At 46.5% G+C, this 18,213-nt stretch overlaps 1 protein-coding gene across 4 annotated transcripts in view; it reads right to left on the reverse strand.

Annotated features, from left to right (window-relative positions):
• hsd11b1la (hydroxysteroid (11-beta) dehydrogenase 1-like a) overlaps window positions 1-13,102 on the reverse strand; it is a 115,503-nt gene extending 102,401 nt beyond the window's left edge. For all 4 annotated transcript variants that reach the window (XR_007958130.1, XM_052037944.1, XM_052037942.1 and 1 more), the window contains exons 1-2: window positions 13,021-13,102; window positions 11,102-11,306 (exon numbers count right to left, since the gene is read on the reverse strand). Coding sequence is in view for 3 of the 4 variants with exons in the window: in XM_052037944.1 (XP_051893904.1) it covers window positions 11,102-11,243 (142 nt within the window). In the remaining variant the exon portion in view is untranslated. The remainder of the gene's footprint in view (window positions 1-11,101; window positions 11,307-13,020) is intronic.
• Window positions 13,103-18,213: the final 5,111 nt, after the last annotated feature.

Below are 18,213 nucleotides of genomic sequence, written 5' to 3' on the forward strand. Positions count from 1 at the left end.
TATCCAATGGGAAATAATTCACATTGTAACTCCCCAAAACCTTTCCACCATCAACAAGACACAAGTTGGGAATGTGATGCAAAGTTCTTCACCTGCTTGGAGAAGTGCAGCTCCAACAACACACAAGAAGCTCAACACCGCCCAGAACAAAGCAGTCCATTTGACTGGCACCTCATCTACCACCCTTCGCATTCCTCCTCCACCAAAGGCTGCAGCATTTTCCATCTACAAAAGGTACAGTAGCAACATGACAAGCCCTTCTGTGAGACCACTACCCAAACCTTCAGCCTCTACCTGCTGAAGGGAAGGACAACTACATCTGGGGCACAGGAGCACCACCATGTACACGTTCTCCTCCGAGCTGCACACCACTCTGACTTTCTCTAAAACAATCTTTCTCTGTCACTGGATAATCAAATCCTGACAGTCACTGCCTGGAAGCACATTCAGTGCACAGACTGCAGGAGTCCAAGATAATACTTTCACATCATCTTCTAAGTGGAAATCACAGAAGTGCAATAAACGTCAGCTCTAAGAAACTGCAAGCTCTCAGACCCCCTGTTTAACATCTCATCCAGAAAGATGCAAGAACACTACCAAACTTCATACATACATAAATGAATGTAAATGCATAGATAAGAAAACTTCATATCAGGCAATGTACATTCATGAGAACTCAATACAAAGCTGAAATAAAAATCTTTTACCAACTAACATACAGAAGTGTTTTGACAGGAAGAAACCTACTAGGAGCACGTTGTGTAATTCACTGAGCTCCTCTTAAACTTCCTTAAGAACAAGATCTTTAAAGAGTAAATGCTCTAAAGAATCATAAAAGTCCTCACCAGGATCGAAAGTATCTCTCCATAACACAGCCAAGATGCCAACAGAGATCGCTAAAATAATAATCTTTGTTAATCTTGCCATCTTGACAAGCAACAAATGTTAAGACACCAACTGAGGAGGCAAGAAAGGGAGTCAGAAATAAGTTACACTCTTTGTTGTCTGTCGTGTGTAATTTGACCCGTTCTTTTTATGCTTACTTCCTGTGATGTGGGCGGTGCTGGCAAACTCAATATTATCATACTGTCAGCCAGCCCGAAATGGCTTTGATTTGAAGACCTTATTAATGAAGATACCATTAAAACCATGGCATTTAATTTTACATCATCTTCAACACAGCAACACAGCCAAATGCAGTTTATCAATCTCGCATTACCAAATAAATTTTGGAGAACTTGTAGCAGCTTTGGAAAAAATTTAAGAACAAGTCATACTTGCAGCATTTGAAAATGGCACTAGCACTGGTATATGTGTTTTTTTAGCTAGCTCTATACCAGGAAAGTTTATCTTTCAGGTGAAAGGTCAGTGATGAAAAGTATTACATGTCCATTCAGAGAAGCTGTCTCCGAATATAAAACAATAGGAAAATAATGCTTGGAAATAGCATGTATCGCATGTAAAGAGGAGGAAGAATCCATTACTGGTTGGTATTACAGACTGAGTAAACAAGCCTTGGGCCTGAAAGGCTGGTTGCAGAGCTATTTATTAACAATGGTACAAACATTGTATTATTTGTTCTACATCTTTTTCTTAGTGCCATAATCACAACTGTTGCACTGTACTATTAATTTCAGTTTCCATAAAATCATTCACTTTTCTCATTCTTTCACTCTTAGATAGGGTTTACCACAACATCTCGGCTATATCCTCTAGTCCTAGACTCATCAGAAGCAGAAATAGTTACTCCCAAATAACATATTTCAAAAAGTTTAATCAAATTATTTTTCAAGCTTTTACATTTTCTGGAGTTCAGCTCTACTAACACAGAACAGTACAGCACAGGAACAGGCCCTTCGGTCCACAATGTTGCGCCGACCTAATTAAACTAGTAATGAAATGCCTAACTAAACTAATCCCTTCTGCCTACACAATATCCATATTCCTCCATTCTCTGCATATTCATCTGCCTATCTAAGAGCCTCTTACATGCCTCTATCATATTTACCTGCACCACCACACCTGGCAGCACATTCCAGATCACCCTCCACTCTGTGTAAAAAACTTGCCCCGCACATCTCCTTTGAAATTACCCCCTCTCATCTTAGAATCATGCCCTCTGGTATTACACATTTCGACCCTGGAAAAAAGATACCGGCTGTCTACTCTATCTATGCCTCTCATGATATTATAAATCTCTATCAGGTCTCCCCTCAACCTCCGCCGTTCCAGAGAAAACAACTCAAGTCTGTCCAACCTCTCCTCATAGCACATGCCTCTAATCCAGGCAGCGTCTTAGTAAACCTCTTTTGCATCCTCTCCAAAGCCTCCACATCCTTCCAATAATGAGGTGACCAGAAATGAATGCATTACTCCAGATGCAGCCTAACCAGAGTTTTCTAAAGCTCCAGCATAACTTCCCGACTCTTGAACTCTGTGATTCGACTAATAAAGGCAAGCATACCATATGCCTTCTTTACCACCCTGTCAACCTGTACAGTTACTTTCAGGGAAATATATACTTGGACCCTAAGATCTCTCTGTATATCAAAGCTGTTAAGGGTCTTTCCATGAACAGTGTACTGTCCCTTCACATTTGATCTCCCAAAGTGCAACACCTCACATTTGGCCGGATTAAACTCAATCTGTCATATCTCTGCCCATTTCTGCATATGATCTATATTCTGCTGTATGCTTTGGCAATCTTCCACATTATCCACATCACCACTAATCTTTGTATCATCTGTGAACTTACTAACCCAGCCATATACATTTTCATCCAGGTAATTTATAAATATCACAAACTGCAGAGGTCCCAGTACGGATCCCTATGGAACACCACTAGTCATGGACCTCTGGTCAGAATAAGTCCCATCGACAACTACCCTCTGTCTTTTATGGGCAAGCCAATTCTGAATCCAAATGGCCAAGTCACCGTGGATCCCATGCACCTTAATCTTCTGGATGAGCGTCCTATAAGGGACCTTGTCAAACACTTTACTAAAATCCATGTATACAATATCCACTGCTCTACTTTCACCACCAACAAATTTCATGGCAAAGAAGTCAGTGATAATAAACCTGATTCTGATCACCTTCATCACCTCCTTGAAAAACTCATTTAAGTTAGTAAGACATGACTTGCCCCACACAAAGCCATGCTGATGGTTCCTAATTAGGCCATGGATTTCCAAATGTTCATGAATCCTATCCCTAAGAATCCTCTCCAATAGCTTCCCTCCCATTGATGTGACACTCACTGGTCTGTAGTTTCCAGGATTATCCCCGTTTCCCTTCTTGAATAATGGAACAACATTAGCTACTCACCGGTCCTCTGGGCTCTAGCCTGTGACTAGAGAGTGTATAAAGATCTTGGTCAAGGCCCCAGCAATTTCATCTCTTGCCTCTCTTAATAACCTGGGGAATATCCCATTAGGCCCTGGGGACTCATTCACCTTAATGTTCTTTAAGAGACCCAACTACCTCCTTCTTTATCTCGAGATGTCCCAGCATATTGGCACGCTCCACACTGATCCCACTATCCGCCACGTCCTTCTCCTTGGTAAATACTGATGCAGAGTACGCATTTAGGACCTCGTTCATATCCTCCGCCTCCAAGCACATTCCCTCTTTTATCCTTGAGTGATCCTACCCTCTCCCTAGTTATCCTCTTGATGTATATATGGAATGCCTTGGGATTCTCTTTAATCCTACTTGCCAAGGACTTTTCATGGCTCCTCCAGACTCTCTGAATTTCCTTCTTGAGTTATTTTCTAGATTCTTTATAATCCTCAAGGGGTCCATTTGATTTTAGCTTCCTAAACCTTACATGGGCTACCTTTTTCTTCTTGACTAAATTCACCACCTCTCTCAAAATCCGAGGTTCCCTTACATTGCCACCCTTGTCTTTCCTCCTTACAGGAACATACCTGTCCTGTACTCTGTGCAGTCAGTAATTTAAACACCCTCCACATGTCAGATGCGGACTTGCCCAAAAACAGCTGTTCCCAATTAACTCTCCCTAGTTCCGGCCTAATACTTCTGTAATTTGCCGTGTTCCAATTTAATACTCTACCGCTAAGGTCCACACTAATCCTTATCTATAGCTATTGTAAAAGTTAAGGAGTTGTGATCACTGTTCCCTAACTGTTCTCCCACTGAAAGGTCAGTCATCTGGCCAGGCTCACTTCCCAACACCAGATCCAGTATCGCCCCTCCTCTTGTTGGTCTATCAACATGCTAATTTAAGAAACTCACTTGGATACACCTAACAAATTCTGCCCCATCTAAACCTCTTGCAGTAAGGAGATTCCAGTCTGTATTGGGGAAGTTTAAGTCACCCACAACAACAACCCTGTTGCTTCTACACCTTTCCCTAATCTGTCTGCATATTTTGTTCTTCAATGTCCCAATTGCTATTGGGCGGTCTGTAGTATAATCCCATCAGAGTGATTGCACCTTTCTTATTTTTGAGTTCTACCCATATAGACTCAGTGGCTGAGCTCTCTATTATGTCCCCTCTGAGTGCAGCTATGCTATTGTCCGTGATTAATAATGCAGCTCCCCCCACGACCCCCCCCCCCCGACCATTCCCATTTACTTCCCTCTCTATTTTTTCTGAAACATCGAAACCCTGGAACATTAAGCATCTAGTCCTGTCCCTCTCTCAACCAAATCACTGTAATGGCCACACCATCATAGTTCCATGTACTGATCCATGCTCTAAGTTCATCACCCTTATCCCTAATACTCCTGGTATTAAAATAAATACACTTCAACTCATCCATCCCATTGTGTCTATTACCTTGCTCCTGCTGGTTCTTCCTAACATACTTAGTGGTCATGACATCTACATTCCTATCGATCCCTCCTCTTTCTGACCTGATGCTCTGGTTCCCATCCTACTGCCAAACTAGTTTAAAACCTTCTGAGTAGCACAAGTGAATCTTCCAGCCAGAATATTGGTTCCCCTCCAGTCACCCCTGCCCCAGAAGTGGTTCCAATGATCCAAGAACCTGAAAACCTGCCCCCTGCACCATTTCCTCAGCCACACATTCATCTGCTCTATCTCTCTATTCCTGCCCTGACTAGCACGAGGCACTGAGAGTAATCCAGAAATTATTACCTTCGAGGTCCTGCTTTTCAGCCTCTTTCCTAACTCCCTATACTCACTGTGTAGTACCTTTCCTCCTTTCTACCTGTGTCATTGGTGCCAACGTGCACCACGACCTCTGGCTGCTCAGCCTCCCTCTTAAGACAGTTCTCCAAGACATCCTCGACTGTGGCACCCAGGAGGCAACACACCATCCTGGCATCTCTTTTGTGGCCACAGGATCTCCTGTCAGCTCCTAACTACCAAGTCTCCTATCACTATTGCTCTGTCTGACCTTACCCTTCCCTGCTGAGCCTCAGAGTCACAGTGCCAATGACCTGGTTGCTTCCAGTTTGGGCAGCCAGAGGGGAGGAGCCAGAGGGGAGGAGCCAACAGCATTTTAAAAGTTTTGTTTTGCAAGTATAAAAGGGAAGCAGGCTCTAGCAGAGCAGCCATTTTGGAGTGGCCTTGTGTGAGCTGTAAGTGCTGTGGTTGAATACAAGTGCTGAGGCTTTGGTTCAGGAGGCTGCAGTGAGAGGAGGTTGAGCAGGTAGGTGCAGGTAAAGTTTTTCTTGGAATTACTCTCCCTAGTAGTGTAATCAGGATGGCAGTTTGGGCAGCGGCATGCTCCTTCTGCAGGATATGGGGTATCAGGGAGACTGCCAGTGTCCCTGATGACTTCACCTGTAGGAAGTGCACCCAGCTGGAGATGCTGACTGACCACGTGAAGGAACGGGAGATGGAGATGGACGTACTTAGGATCTTCCAGGATGCTGAGATCATCATTGACAAGAGCTTTAGTGAGGTGGTCACACCTAACGTGCAGGCAGCAGATAGTTGGGTGACCACCAGGAAAGGTAAAGTAAGTAGGCAGATTGTGCAGAATTCCTCTGGGGCCATTCCTCTCAGCAACAAGTAAACACTTTTGGATACTGCTGGGGGTGGGGGGTGCAGAATGACCTATTATCAAGGCACAGCAGCAGCAGCCAGGTCAACTATCCTCTCTGTGTAATTTAACCCTTGGAATCTTAAGTATAATTCTCCAAGACTAATTTATCCTTCCTGTAGTGTAACAACTGAGAACATAATCAACAGACAAACTCAATCTTTGTGTAATGTAACATTAATTAAATCCCCTTATACTCTATGCATAAGCATCAATTAATTTTGTCTATTTGAAGTAGTTTCAACTCTTATGTATGTGGACTTTCACGATTCTGTGTCTCAACTATTTATAGTTTTTCGATGATTTCAAAAATGCCCACAATGGATTCAATTCATCCCTGTTTTTCCCCCTTATAAGCCATTAATACTGTATGTCTTCATGGTTTTATGCTTTCTTCTGCACATATTCTGCTGCCTTTCTTGTGACCATTGCCAAACTCTATAACTTTCTATTTTGTCAATGAAGTTACAAATAAATATATGGAATGGTTGAAGCTCCAGTGTAGACTCAGCAGAACATCACAAGCACATCTCGCCAAAGAGATTATGTGGACAGTGGCCTTACTCTACCTCTCAGTCAATATGTTAATTGGGTCAATTTCCCTTCAATTACAGAAGCATTGATGTTAGTTAACTTTCTTAAGAAGGAGTTTATCTAATAAAGCTCATAGCAGCATTCACCAACATACATCAGCAAGCTTCCTCACCTGCCCTTTACAAATCTCAACCTGTTTCAACATGATCAGCTGAATGTGTTTCAAACTGTTTATCCTCAATTATGGACACTCAGCAGCTAATGAACAACAGTTGTTACACTGACTGCTCTATAATTTCCTGGTTTCCTTCTTAAACAGTTATCATACTGTAAAGTGGGAAGGAGTGTGGGGAAGGGGAGGGATGGGGGAGTGCAGGGCAAAAGGGAGGGGTGTTTGGGGGAGTGTGGGGGAGGGGGGAAGGGGGAAGGAGGGGGGAGGGGGGAGGGGGGAGGGGGGGAGGGGGGAAGGAGGGGGGAGGGGGGAAGGAGGGGGGAGGGGGGAGGGGGGAAGGGGGAGGGAGGGGGGAAGGGGGGAGGGAGGGGGGGAAGGGGGAGGGAGGGGGGAAGGGGGAGGGAGGGGGGAAGGAGGGGGGAGGGGGGAAGGAGGGGGAAGGGGGGAAGGAGGGGGAAGGGGGAAGGAGGAAGGAGGAGAGGGGGAAGGAGGAGAGGGGGAAGGGGGAAGGAGGAAGGAGGAGAGGGGGAAGGAGGAGAGGGGAAAGGGGGAAGGGGGAAGGAGGACAGGGGGAAGGAGGGGAGGGGAAGGAGGGGGAGGTGAGGGGGAGGGGGGAAGAGAAGGGAGGGGGGAGGGGGGAAGGGGGGAAAGGGGGAAGGAGGGGAGGGGGAAGGAGGGGGAGGTGAGGGGGAGGGGGGAGTAGGGGATGGGGAAGAGAAGGGAGGGGGAGGAGGGGGGGAGGGGAAAGGGGGGAAGAGAAGGGGGGGAGGGGAAAGGGGGAAAGGGGGAAGGAGGGGAGGGGGAAGGAGGGGGAGGTGAGGGGGAGGGGGGAGTAGGGGATGGGGAAGAGAAGGGAGGGGGGAGGAGGGGGGAGGGGAAAGGGGGGAAGAGAAGGGGGGAGGGGAAAGGGGGGAAGGGGGGAGAGGGGGAAGGGGGGAAGGGGGAAGGGGGGGAAGGGGGAGAGGGGGGAAGGGGGAGAGGGGGGAAGGGGGAGAGGGGGGAAGGAGGAGGGGGAGAGGGTGAAGGAGGTAGGGGGAGGGGGGAGAGGGGGGAAGGGGAGAGGGGGGGAGGGGGGAGAGGGGGGGGGAGAGGGGGGAAGGGGGAAGGGGGGAGGGAGGGGAGAGGGGAGGGGGGAGGGAGAGGGGAGGGGAGAGGGGAGGGGGGAGGGAGAGGGGAGGGGAGAGGGGAGGGGGGGAGGGAGAGGGGAGGGGGGGAGGGAGGGGAGAGGCGAGGGGGGGAAGGGGGGGAGGGAGGGGAGGGGGAGGGAGAGGGGAGGGGAGAGGGGAGGGGGGGAGGGAGAGGGGAGGGGGGAGGGAGGGGAGAGGCGAGGGGGGGAAGGGGGGGAGGGAGGGGAGAGGGGAGGGGGGAGAGGGAGAGGGGAGGGGGGAGGGAGAGGGGAGGGGGAGGGGGGAGGGAGGGGAGAGGGGAGGGGGGGAAGGGGGAGAGGGGGAGGGAGGGGGGAGGGAGAGGGGAGGGGGAGGGGGGGAGGGAGGGGAGAGGGGAAGGGGGAGAGGGGGAGGGAGAGGGGAGGGGGGGAGGGAGAGGGGAGGGGGGAGGGAGGGGGGAGGGAGGGGAGAGGGGAGGGGGGAGGGAGGGGAGAGGGGAGGGAGGGGGAGGGGGGGAGGGGGGAAGGGGGAGGGGGGAAGGGGGAGGGGGGGGAGGGGGGAAGGGGGAGGGGGGAAGGGGGAGGGGGGGAGGGGGGAGGGGGGGGAGAGGGGGAGGGGGGGAGGGGGGAAGGGGGAGGGGGGGGGGAGGGGGGAGGGGGGGAGGGGGGAGGGGGGGAGGGGGGAAGGGGGAGGGGGGAGAGGGGGAGGGGGGGAAGGGAGGGGGGAGGGGGGAAGGGAGGGGGGGAGGGGGGGGGGGAGGGGGGGAGGGGAGGGGGGGAGGGGGGGAAGGGGAGGAGGGGAGGGGGGAGGGGAGGGGGGAGGGGGAGGGGAGGGGGGAGGGGGAGAGGGGGGAGGGGGAGGGGGGGAGGGGGAGGGGGAGAGGGGGGGAGGGGGAGGGGGGAGGGGGAGGGGGAGAGGGGGGGAGGGGGAGGGAGGGGGAGGGGAGGTGGAGGGGGGGGAGAGGGGGGGAGGGGGAGGGAGGGGGAGGGGAGGTGGAGGGGGGGGAGAGGGGAAGGGGGAGGGGGAAGGGGGGGAGGGGGGTGGAGGGGGGGCAGGGGGGGAAGGGGGGGAGGGGGGGAAGGGGGAGGGAGGGGGGAGGGGGGAAGGGGGAAGGGGGAGGGAGGGGGGGAGGGGGGAGGGGAAGAGAAGGGAGGGGAAGGGGGAGGAGGGAAGGGGGGAGGGGGGAAGAGGGGGGAGGGGGGGAAGGGGGAGGGGGAGGAGGGGAAGGGGGGAGGAGGGGAAGAGAAGGGAGGGGAAGGGGGGAGGAGGGAAGGGGGGAGGGAGGGAGGAGGGGAGGGGGAGGAGGGGAAGGGGAGGAGGGGGGAGGGGGGGAAGGGGGAGGGGGGGAGGAGGGGAAGGGGGGGAGGAAGGGAAGAGAAGGGAGGGGAAGGGGGAGGAGGGGAGGAGGGGAGGGGGGGGAGGAGGGGAAGGGGGGAAGAGAAGGGAGGGGAAGGGGAGGAGGGGAAGGGGGAGTCGGGAGGTGGGGGGAGGGAGGGGATGAGTGGGGGGAAGGGGTAGGAGGAGAGGGGAGGGGTGGGAGGGGGTGGGCGAACAGGAGGGGAGGGGGTGGGTAGGGGGAAGGGGAGAAGGGGAGGAGGGGGTGGCGGGGAAGGGGTAAGGGAGGGGGTGGGGGGAGGAAAAGAGGGTGGGGAATGGGTAAGGGTGGGGGGAAGGATTAAGGGGAGGGTGTGTGGGGAAGGGGAAAGGTGGGGGAAAGGTGAGGTGGGGGTAAGGGGGGTGGGGGGCAAGGGGTGGGGGAAGGGGCAAGGTGGGGTGGGGGGGAATGGTGAGGTGTGGGAAAGGGGTGGTGTGGGGGGATTGGAATGGGTGGGGAGGGGGATGGGAAGGGGGTGGTGTGGGTGGGATGGGGTGGTGGGATGGGGAGGGGAGCGGTGGGGGGAGATGGGGAGGGGTTGGTGCGAGATGGGGAGGAGTGCGGGGAAGGGGAGTGCAGGGGAAAAGGGAGGGGTGGTGGGGAAGGGGAAAGAGGAGGAGTTGGGGGAGGAGAGGAAACAGGAGGGATGAGGGGAAGGGGTGACAGGTGGGAGGTGGGGGGAAGGGTAAGGGTGGGAGGGGAGGGGTGGGGGTGAGAGGGGTGTGTGAGGGAGTGGAGGGGAGTGTTGGGGAGTGGAGGGGAGGGACAGCAGGGGAGGGGCAGGGTGGGAATTGCTGATGCTTTGGGTCAAAACTCTACATCAGGATTGATGTTGCTCGACCCACTGAGTTCCTCCAGCATATTGTTTATCACTGAACCATGATTGTCTCCTGAGGATTTAAGAGATTATTCAACTGCCTTTTGCTATTTTGACCAATATCCTGTGTTCTGTGCATCCCGTGCACTCTGCCTCAGCCTAAAGTCAAACATCATAGGTGACCTTTCTGCTCTCAATTGGCCATTCTTTGTCTCCATGCTCTGTTAGCTCCTTCTGCCTTCATTAAGTGAACTGACTTGTCATCCTTTATTCATCCATTTTTGTCATTCTAGTCAAAGACTGTTTTGACCAACTACGTAACATCGATAATCCCTTGTAGAAGACATCTCCAGCAATTATTTTTACTCTCCCCTTTGTTGCTCGTAGTTGATATGTCTTACAAGTTATACTGTCCCAAGCAATTGTTAAGAGCAACTGAATAACTACCAATATATGGGATTGTAATTCTCATCCAGAAATGGATATCAACTGTCAATCCCCAATTCCAAAATCTTTCTCACTATATTTCAACATGCAATTTCTTTTTCACGTTCCTTTCAGCTCTGTCACTTCACTCTGCAGAATGTGGCACTGCCTAACCACTCTCTGCAAATCACTCTTCAGTTCTCTTGGATTTTCAGGACTTCCATTCCCCAGATTTGGGGAATCCATCAAGTTACTCGCCTGTGGAATTGAAATGAACTTGAACTCCCTGATGTGTGTGGATCATGCCGGAGTGCACCGATAGTCATCAGTAAACAGGGTCCACGATGTTACACAGAAGCTCACCATACATAGTGACACAATATCTACCATCTCCCTTATATGCAAACTGAGTGAGGTGAAGACTTTTGTGGACAATATCTGTGTGTACCCACATTCATCCATACCCACTCCTCATTCTCAATGAGCAGCGACAAATAATAAGACCTCCCTTCTGCTGACACCCCACCAGTGACACCCCACACATTGTTCTTCTGTAAGGCATATTGACCACTGGGTTAATATTGCAGAGATGTGTCCCTCACACCAAACCAATGTTTTGTACCCCATACCTACCATTGTTGGATGCGACTGCTGGGTTTGCTACGAATACACTTATCTCTCCAAAATTGCTCGCAGTGCACTCTTGAACCACCGAGTATACTCTTGGCATTCCTTTAACGGTACTGTTTCTCAGGGTGCCCAGATTTTTGGCCATATCTGTGAGTCAGACACTATTGATCCATCTGGGCCCAAGGTTGTGCTGCAGTTGACCAGCCATCTATTGACCATAAGTATGGTAAATCCTTTGTCATATTTTATGACGACTCAAATCCTTTGAGCTGCTCCTGACTGCTTCCTTTCACCTCTCATTTGATTGACTGTTCTGATGCAGGCTTTGATATTATTTATACCTTTCAGCAGAACAGAGGTACTCTGAATTCCTACATTCACCCCTTATGCTGATTACTTACTGCTTCCATAATTTAATTCCTTAATACAGTACTTTCATAGGTTTCCATAACTTCATAATCTTGCTTCGCGCAATACATGACGGCATAACTCACTGCCCTAGTTGGTTTCCACTCCTTCTTCTCAACTTGTTCCCCAATGACTCCTAGATACTCTCAAGCATCTATGCTTTTCATTAATCTTAGCTCATAACTATCAATTCCCAGAGCTATCTTAATCCTGTCCCCTTTCAAAAATCCATTTCATGCTTCATTTATTACTTGCCTTTCCTCTTCTAAAAATCGAACCACTCCTTGAATGTTACTGTTATACTAATTGTCTCTGTTTCTGTGACAAATGTCACTTACTTCTGCAATACGGACCTTTTGATATTTTAACTTCTCCCTTGTTCTCTCTCTCTCTTAGTGCTCTAACCCTGCTCGTTACAAGTACCCCCATACTTCATTAGCATGGTAAATATAATGTGGTTTATTTTTCAGGTAATCTATCACCAAACACAAAACTGCAATCCAACTGCCTATATTAATGTTTTGGCTTTCAAATCCCACAAGCTTGATTATAATTCTATTTCAGCATATTCTTGGCAGTGAGCATTATCAGACATCAATAAAATTTCTAATTTTCACATTAGTATTGCTTTGCCATAATAATTAGCATCATTGAGTTATTCAGCACAGAAAGAGGCCCTTTGGCCTCCCTGTCCATGCCACCCACCAATGTATACTAACTCCATTTACCAGCACTTGGTCCGTAGCCTTCTATGCTTTGGCTATTAAAGAGCTCGTCTATGTACTGCTTAAATGTTGAGAGTCTCTGCCTCTCCTACCCTCTCAGGCAGTGCTTTCAACACTCCAACCACCTCTAGATGAAAACTCCTTGCTTATATGCACTCTCTTACTCCTTACCTTAAAACTATGTTCTCTGGTTTCAGAAGTCTCTACCCTATAACATTGTCTATCTCTACTGGGTTCCCCTCAGCCTTCTTGGCTCCAAGGAAAACAAACCCAGCCTCTTCAGTCTTTCCTCATAACTGAAATGCTCCATCCCAAGGAATATCCTGACGAATCTCCCCTGCACCCTCTCCAGAGGAATCACATTAATTCCATAATGTGGTAACCAAAGTGGCACACATTATTCCCAACGTAGCCTCATCAATGTTTTATAAAGCTTTACCATAACTTCCCTGCTCTTATCTTCTATGCCCCGGCTAATGAAGGTTCCCATCCCAAATGCCTTCTCTATCACCCCATCTACCTGTGTTGTCACTTTCAGAAATCTTTAGATTTATACAGCAACGTCCCTATATTCCTCAATATTGCTTAGGGCCCTACAATTCATTTTGTCTGCCCTAACCTATTTGATCTACAGAATGCATCACTTCGCACTGGTCAGGATTGAATTCCATCTGCCATTGCTCTGTCCAACTTACCAGACAATCAATATCTTTCTGCAGCCTAAGTCTCTCCTCCCCACTATCCACAACCCTACCAATTTTTGTATCATCTGTAACATTATAATCATACCTCCTACATTAACAGCTGTTAGTGTATATAACAATCAGTCGGGGTCCCAGTATCAATCCCTGTGGCTTCCAATCACATAAACAATCCTCCACCATCACCCTCTGTCTCCTACTACCAAGCGAACTTTGGATCCTATTTGCCTTGGATCACATGAGCTTTAATCTTTTGGACCGGGCTTCCATGTGGATCCTGATCAAATGCCTTACTAAAGTCCATGTAGACTACTTCAATTACACTGTCCTCATCTATATACTTAGTTACATCTTCAAAATACTCAATTAGCTTGGTCAGACAGGATCTGCCACTAACAAATCTATGCTGACTTTCCCTAATCAATCCCTGCCTATCTAAGTGTAAATTGATCCTCTCCCTCAGAATTGTTTCCAATAACTTCCCTGTCACTGACGTTATACTCACTGGCCAGTAACTACTCGGCTTATCCCTGCCACGTCCCTTGAATAAAAGAACGACATTTGCTGTTTTCCAGTCTACTGGCACCTCACCAGCAGCCAATGAAGATTTAATTATATTTTGGTATTGGTATTGGTTTATTATTGTCACTTGTACCGAGGTACAGTGAAAAGCTTGTCTTACAAACCGATCGTACAGGTCAATTCATTACACAGTGCAGTTACATTGAGCTAGTACAAAGTGCGTTGATGTAGTACCGGTAAAAACAGTAACAGTACAGAGTAAAGTGTCACAGCTACAGAGAAAGTAGAACTGCTTACACAGCTACGTAGAACTGACAAACACTTATGTAAACTTCTTCAACAGTGGAGTGAATTCCTATTTATAATCTAGAAATTACCATTTCGTCTTTTTTACAATCCAATACAGCATTTCCAGAACACTACTTAAACGTTAAGTTTCTAGCACAGTCTTATTTGATTATTTAAATTGCAAAATATTCAAGAATATCCCTATTTGTTTTGTTTTCCCGTTCCTAAATAAGCTGCTTATTATTGGACTGACAAGTTTTGTTAAAATTCTTCTTTGTTCCTTAATGTGCAGTAAAATCCCATAATGCATATCTTCCTTTAAACTGCAATCAATATTTCATCATTTCCTTAGATTTAAGGTAAGTTTCTGTTTTATTTTATATGTCTTATTTTATAAAATAGCAAACAGCCCCAAATGTATTAAGTCCAAGTCTCTGATAGACATAACCTTAGGTATGAATTATCTCAATGCTACATGTTTGTAGAAAGCCATCTTCACCTGTTTAAAAAGAAAATAACATTGTGTCTCACCTCATGAGCCCAAGGGATAAATTTGTCACTTTAAAATCAAACAACTTGAACAAAAGAGTTACCAGGACAAAAATGGTTAACTTCTTTCTAGCTTTTCCAGCCTAACAACATTTCAACTTAGGTAAGAGTATAATACAATAAGCACATTCTTCTCCATAGCTTTCGACTTGTAGAAGGTTGCACAACATCTATATTAAGGATCCAAAATCAAATAGAATCTCAGGAAACACAATAAGCTATCATTGTTCATGTAGGGGATGAAAATATCCTTATTAAGTAAGACAACATTTAAGATTACATTCAAATTATTTGCCAATATGCTAAGTAGAATTGTTCACAAACTGTCAATTTTTAATATGGGTGATTCTCATATCTGGATCAGAGATTCTCATACTCATGGAGTTATACAGTACAGAAACAGGCCCTTCAGCCCAACTTGTTCATGCTGACCAAGGTGCCTTTCTGAATGAGTCCCATTTGCCTGCATTTAGCCCTTATCTCTCTAAACCCTTCCTATTCATTAACCTTTCCAAATGTTTTTTAAGTGTTACAATTCTTCCCACTTCTACCACTTCCTCTGGCAGCTCGTTCCATATACCACCACACTGTGTGAAAAATGTGTCCCTCACGACCCTTTAAATCTTTCCCCTCTCACCTTAACCCATACCCTCTAGTTTTAGACTCCCCTATCTTGGTAAAAAGACTGTGACCATCCAGCTTATCTGTGCCTCTCATGATTTTACAAATCTCCGTCAGGTCACCCCTCAGCCTTCTTTGCTTCAAGGAAGAAAGTCCCTACCTATCCAGTCTCTCCTCATAACTCAAGCCCTCCAGTCCCAGCAACGTCCTTGTGAACCTTTTCTGCACCCTCTCTAGTTTAATTGTATCCTTTGTATAGTATGGTGACCAGAACAAGCCCAGAAAATTGTGACTTGTTGCTATTCTTTCTTCAGGTGCCTTTGGTTTTCTTCAGATAAGTAAAACATAAATTACAACTGGAAAGAAAATTGTTAATATTCTTGTTTTCTAAAGATAAAATGAACATTTCCAGCAGCAAAGATAATACTACAAAAGGTTAATAGCTTTCAGTTCTCAGCATGGCCTCATGCACATAAGGAGACACTGTCTCCTACTTAACAAACACTAACAGCCTTTGTTCTCTCTCAAATACATCCACTACTGCCCCCTCTCTCTCCCATGTAACTCAAAAATGGTCAAGCTTCCCACATTTTAAAACTTACAGCACCCTTACACTTCATAATACTTATGAAAAAATATGACTCGCTAAAGAGGTTAGACAAATAAGACAGCTTAAGAAGGAATCGTACACACTTCAAGGAAACACTTAATTCAAGAATGGGAGTGGCTTGTCCAGTTTTCCTGTGTCCCAGCCTCAGGATCCATCATCTCCATGTAAGACCAGAGCTGTTGTGGTCAGAGCTGCAAGACTACCATTGTGTTCTGACTGCTTTTCTCTTCCTCATGTTTGCTTCATAAGATATTATTTATTCATTTGCTCATCTCCACATATGCTTTAATATAAGTATCCATGCTTTTTCACTTTTATCTTTATTCCACCATGAACTCTGTTAGATCCAGCCATATTTAATTATCTTACATTTCTTATTTTTATCAGCTAGCTGTTTATCCCATTATCATACTGGTCCCACTCGAGTTCTCTTACCTTAGCCATACTGGACAGGCCAGTTAAGGTTTATTTGTCATCTGCAGTCTAGATCTTACCTTGGTCTCTCTCAAGGCCAAACCCATGACTTCTAACGAATACCAATTATATTATCAAAACAATTTATAATAACATAAATATTTCACCCTGACATATATTTGTCACCTCTCCTGACCCCTAAACCTAGGCCATTTAATTCTTTAATCTGTTGGGTGTCTGACACATCCTGAGTAGGGACCAGGTCTAATTCAGTATGAATGTATAAGATATTCACATAACAACTCACTGGGTTCCCCCTCAGTGACCTATATCCTTCTGAAACATAACTGCCAAACTGTTGAACTAAGATCAGTATTAAAGAGTTAACACTTAGCAGTTTGATCTCAAGATGCAAGTGACATTTCATTGCATGACGAACAACATTTTGCAGGCTTTTCCACCGATGTGCAAGTAGTCATGGTTATTTTACAGAAAATAACAGCTACGCTCCCCACAAAGGTCATCCACATCTATTTTTTCCTGAAAGGTTAAGAGATTAGTTAACTGGTAAATTCACCCTCATTGCCTTGTTTGATATCCTGTATACTGTGTAATCTGCCTTGGCCTAAACTGCATATGTGACCTTCCTGCACTCAATTGGCCATTCTTTTTTTCCCGTGCTCTGCTAACCCCTTCAATCTTTGTTCAGATGAACTGACTTGCATTCCTTCAGCCATTAAGCTAAGTTGTCTGGTTTCTCCCCTCACTATTATTATACACTGAAGTGAAGTTTTCCAATCTAAGGGAACAGTTCATTTCATGAGGTGTACTCCTAAATGGAAACTTCAGGGGAAGCTGTTCCCGTCACCGAATCATTTAAAAAGAGGGATGCAGGTATGAAGCAGACATGAAGAAAAGCTTCATTACATAGAGAGGGGTTATGATCTGGAGCTCATTGATTGCAATAATGATAGAAACAGAAACACCCAGCACTTTCAAAAGGGAATTGGACAGGCACCTTATATGGACCCAATGGGCCTAAGTTTAAGTGCGGACATGCATCCCAGTATAGATGGCTTGAGCTTTGCTCCAAAGTCGTCAGCACCACAGTAATTTTCAGAAATTAACATATATAATGGGTCAAATTTTGAGAGATGTATCCTCTCAACATTCTTGCCTCCCACAGACTTGGCATTGAGAGTTTACTGAATGATTAGCTGGAAATAGCTAATTTTATTACTCTGGGATTAGCAGGAGGGTTCAGGTTTTTGCCATATTTACAAACAAATTGGAGATATTACTTAAAACAAAATGCTGCAGATGGTGGAAATATGAGATAAAACAGAACATGTTGGAAATGCTCAGCAGGTTGGGTCACATCTGTGGAGAGAGAAACAGATTACATCTCAGGTCTGCGACCTTTCATCAGAACTGGGAGAGGTTAGAGATTAAACAGGGTTTAAGAATGCAAAGAAAGGGAAGGGCAATGATGGGGTGGAAGGTGGGAGGGATTGAGAGAGAAAAAGGGTGATGGAACCAGGTAAAAGAGGGTAAATTGCCTATTACATGAAATAGGCCAACCATATCATACCAACATTTATATTCCACTTGAGCCTCATCCCATTCTTCCTCATCTAAATTTATCAACATAACTCTTCATTTCCTTCTCTGTTGTATGCTTGTCCAGCCTCCTCTTAAATTTATATATTCTATTTGCCTTAACAACTCCCTGTGGTAATAAGTTTCACATTCTCATTACCCTTTCTTTTGAATATCTTACTGGATTTCTTGGTGACATCTAGTTATGTTCTCCCCACAAATGGGAGCAACTTCCTCAGATCTGTCTTTAAAAATCTTTCAGAACTTTGAAAACCTCTGTTGTCACCTCTCTGTTTTCTTTTTTTAAGAGAAAAGAGAATCTGTCAGTTCATCCTTTCCTGTTTCTGGTATCACCCTTGTTGGTCTTCTTTGCACCCTCTCCTGTGCCTTAATATTGTTTTATAAAATGGTGACCAAAACTTGTATACATTAGTAAAAGGATAGGTCTAGAGGTATAAAGTGCAGAAAGAACTTTCAACCATTGCAGCTGAGCTGTTGACAAGGACAACAAAATTATTGAAAAGTAACATTTACAAATGATTAGCTAATTCAAGTAAAAGTCAACAAATGTATTTGTTTTTGCAGGGTAAAGCAGCTTAAACCACATGTCAGACACCCTGGGAGGATCGGAGAGGAAGGCCAGAGACCCCAGGAGGAGATGCAGGGTGATCTGGTCCG

This window comes from Pristis pectinata, chromosome 24 (assembly GCF_009764475.1).
Source record: "Pristis pectinata isolate sPriPec2 chromosome 24, sPriPec2.1.pri, whole genome shotgun sequence".
Classification (NCBI taxonomy): Eukaryota; Metazoa; Chordata; class Chondrichthyes; order Rhinopristiformes; family Pristidae; genus Pristis; species Pristis pectinata.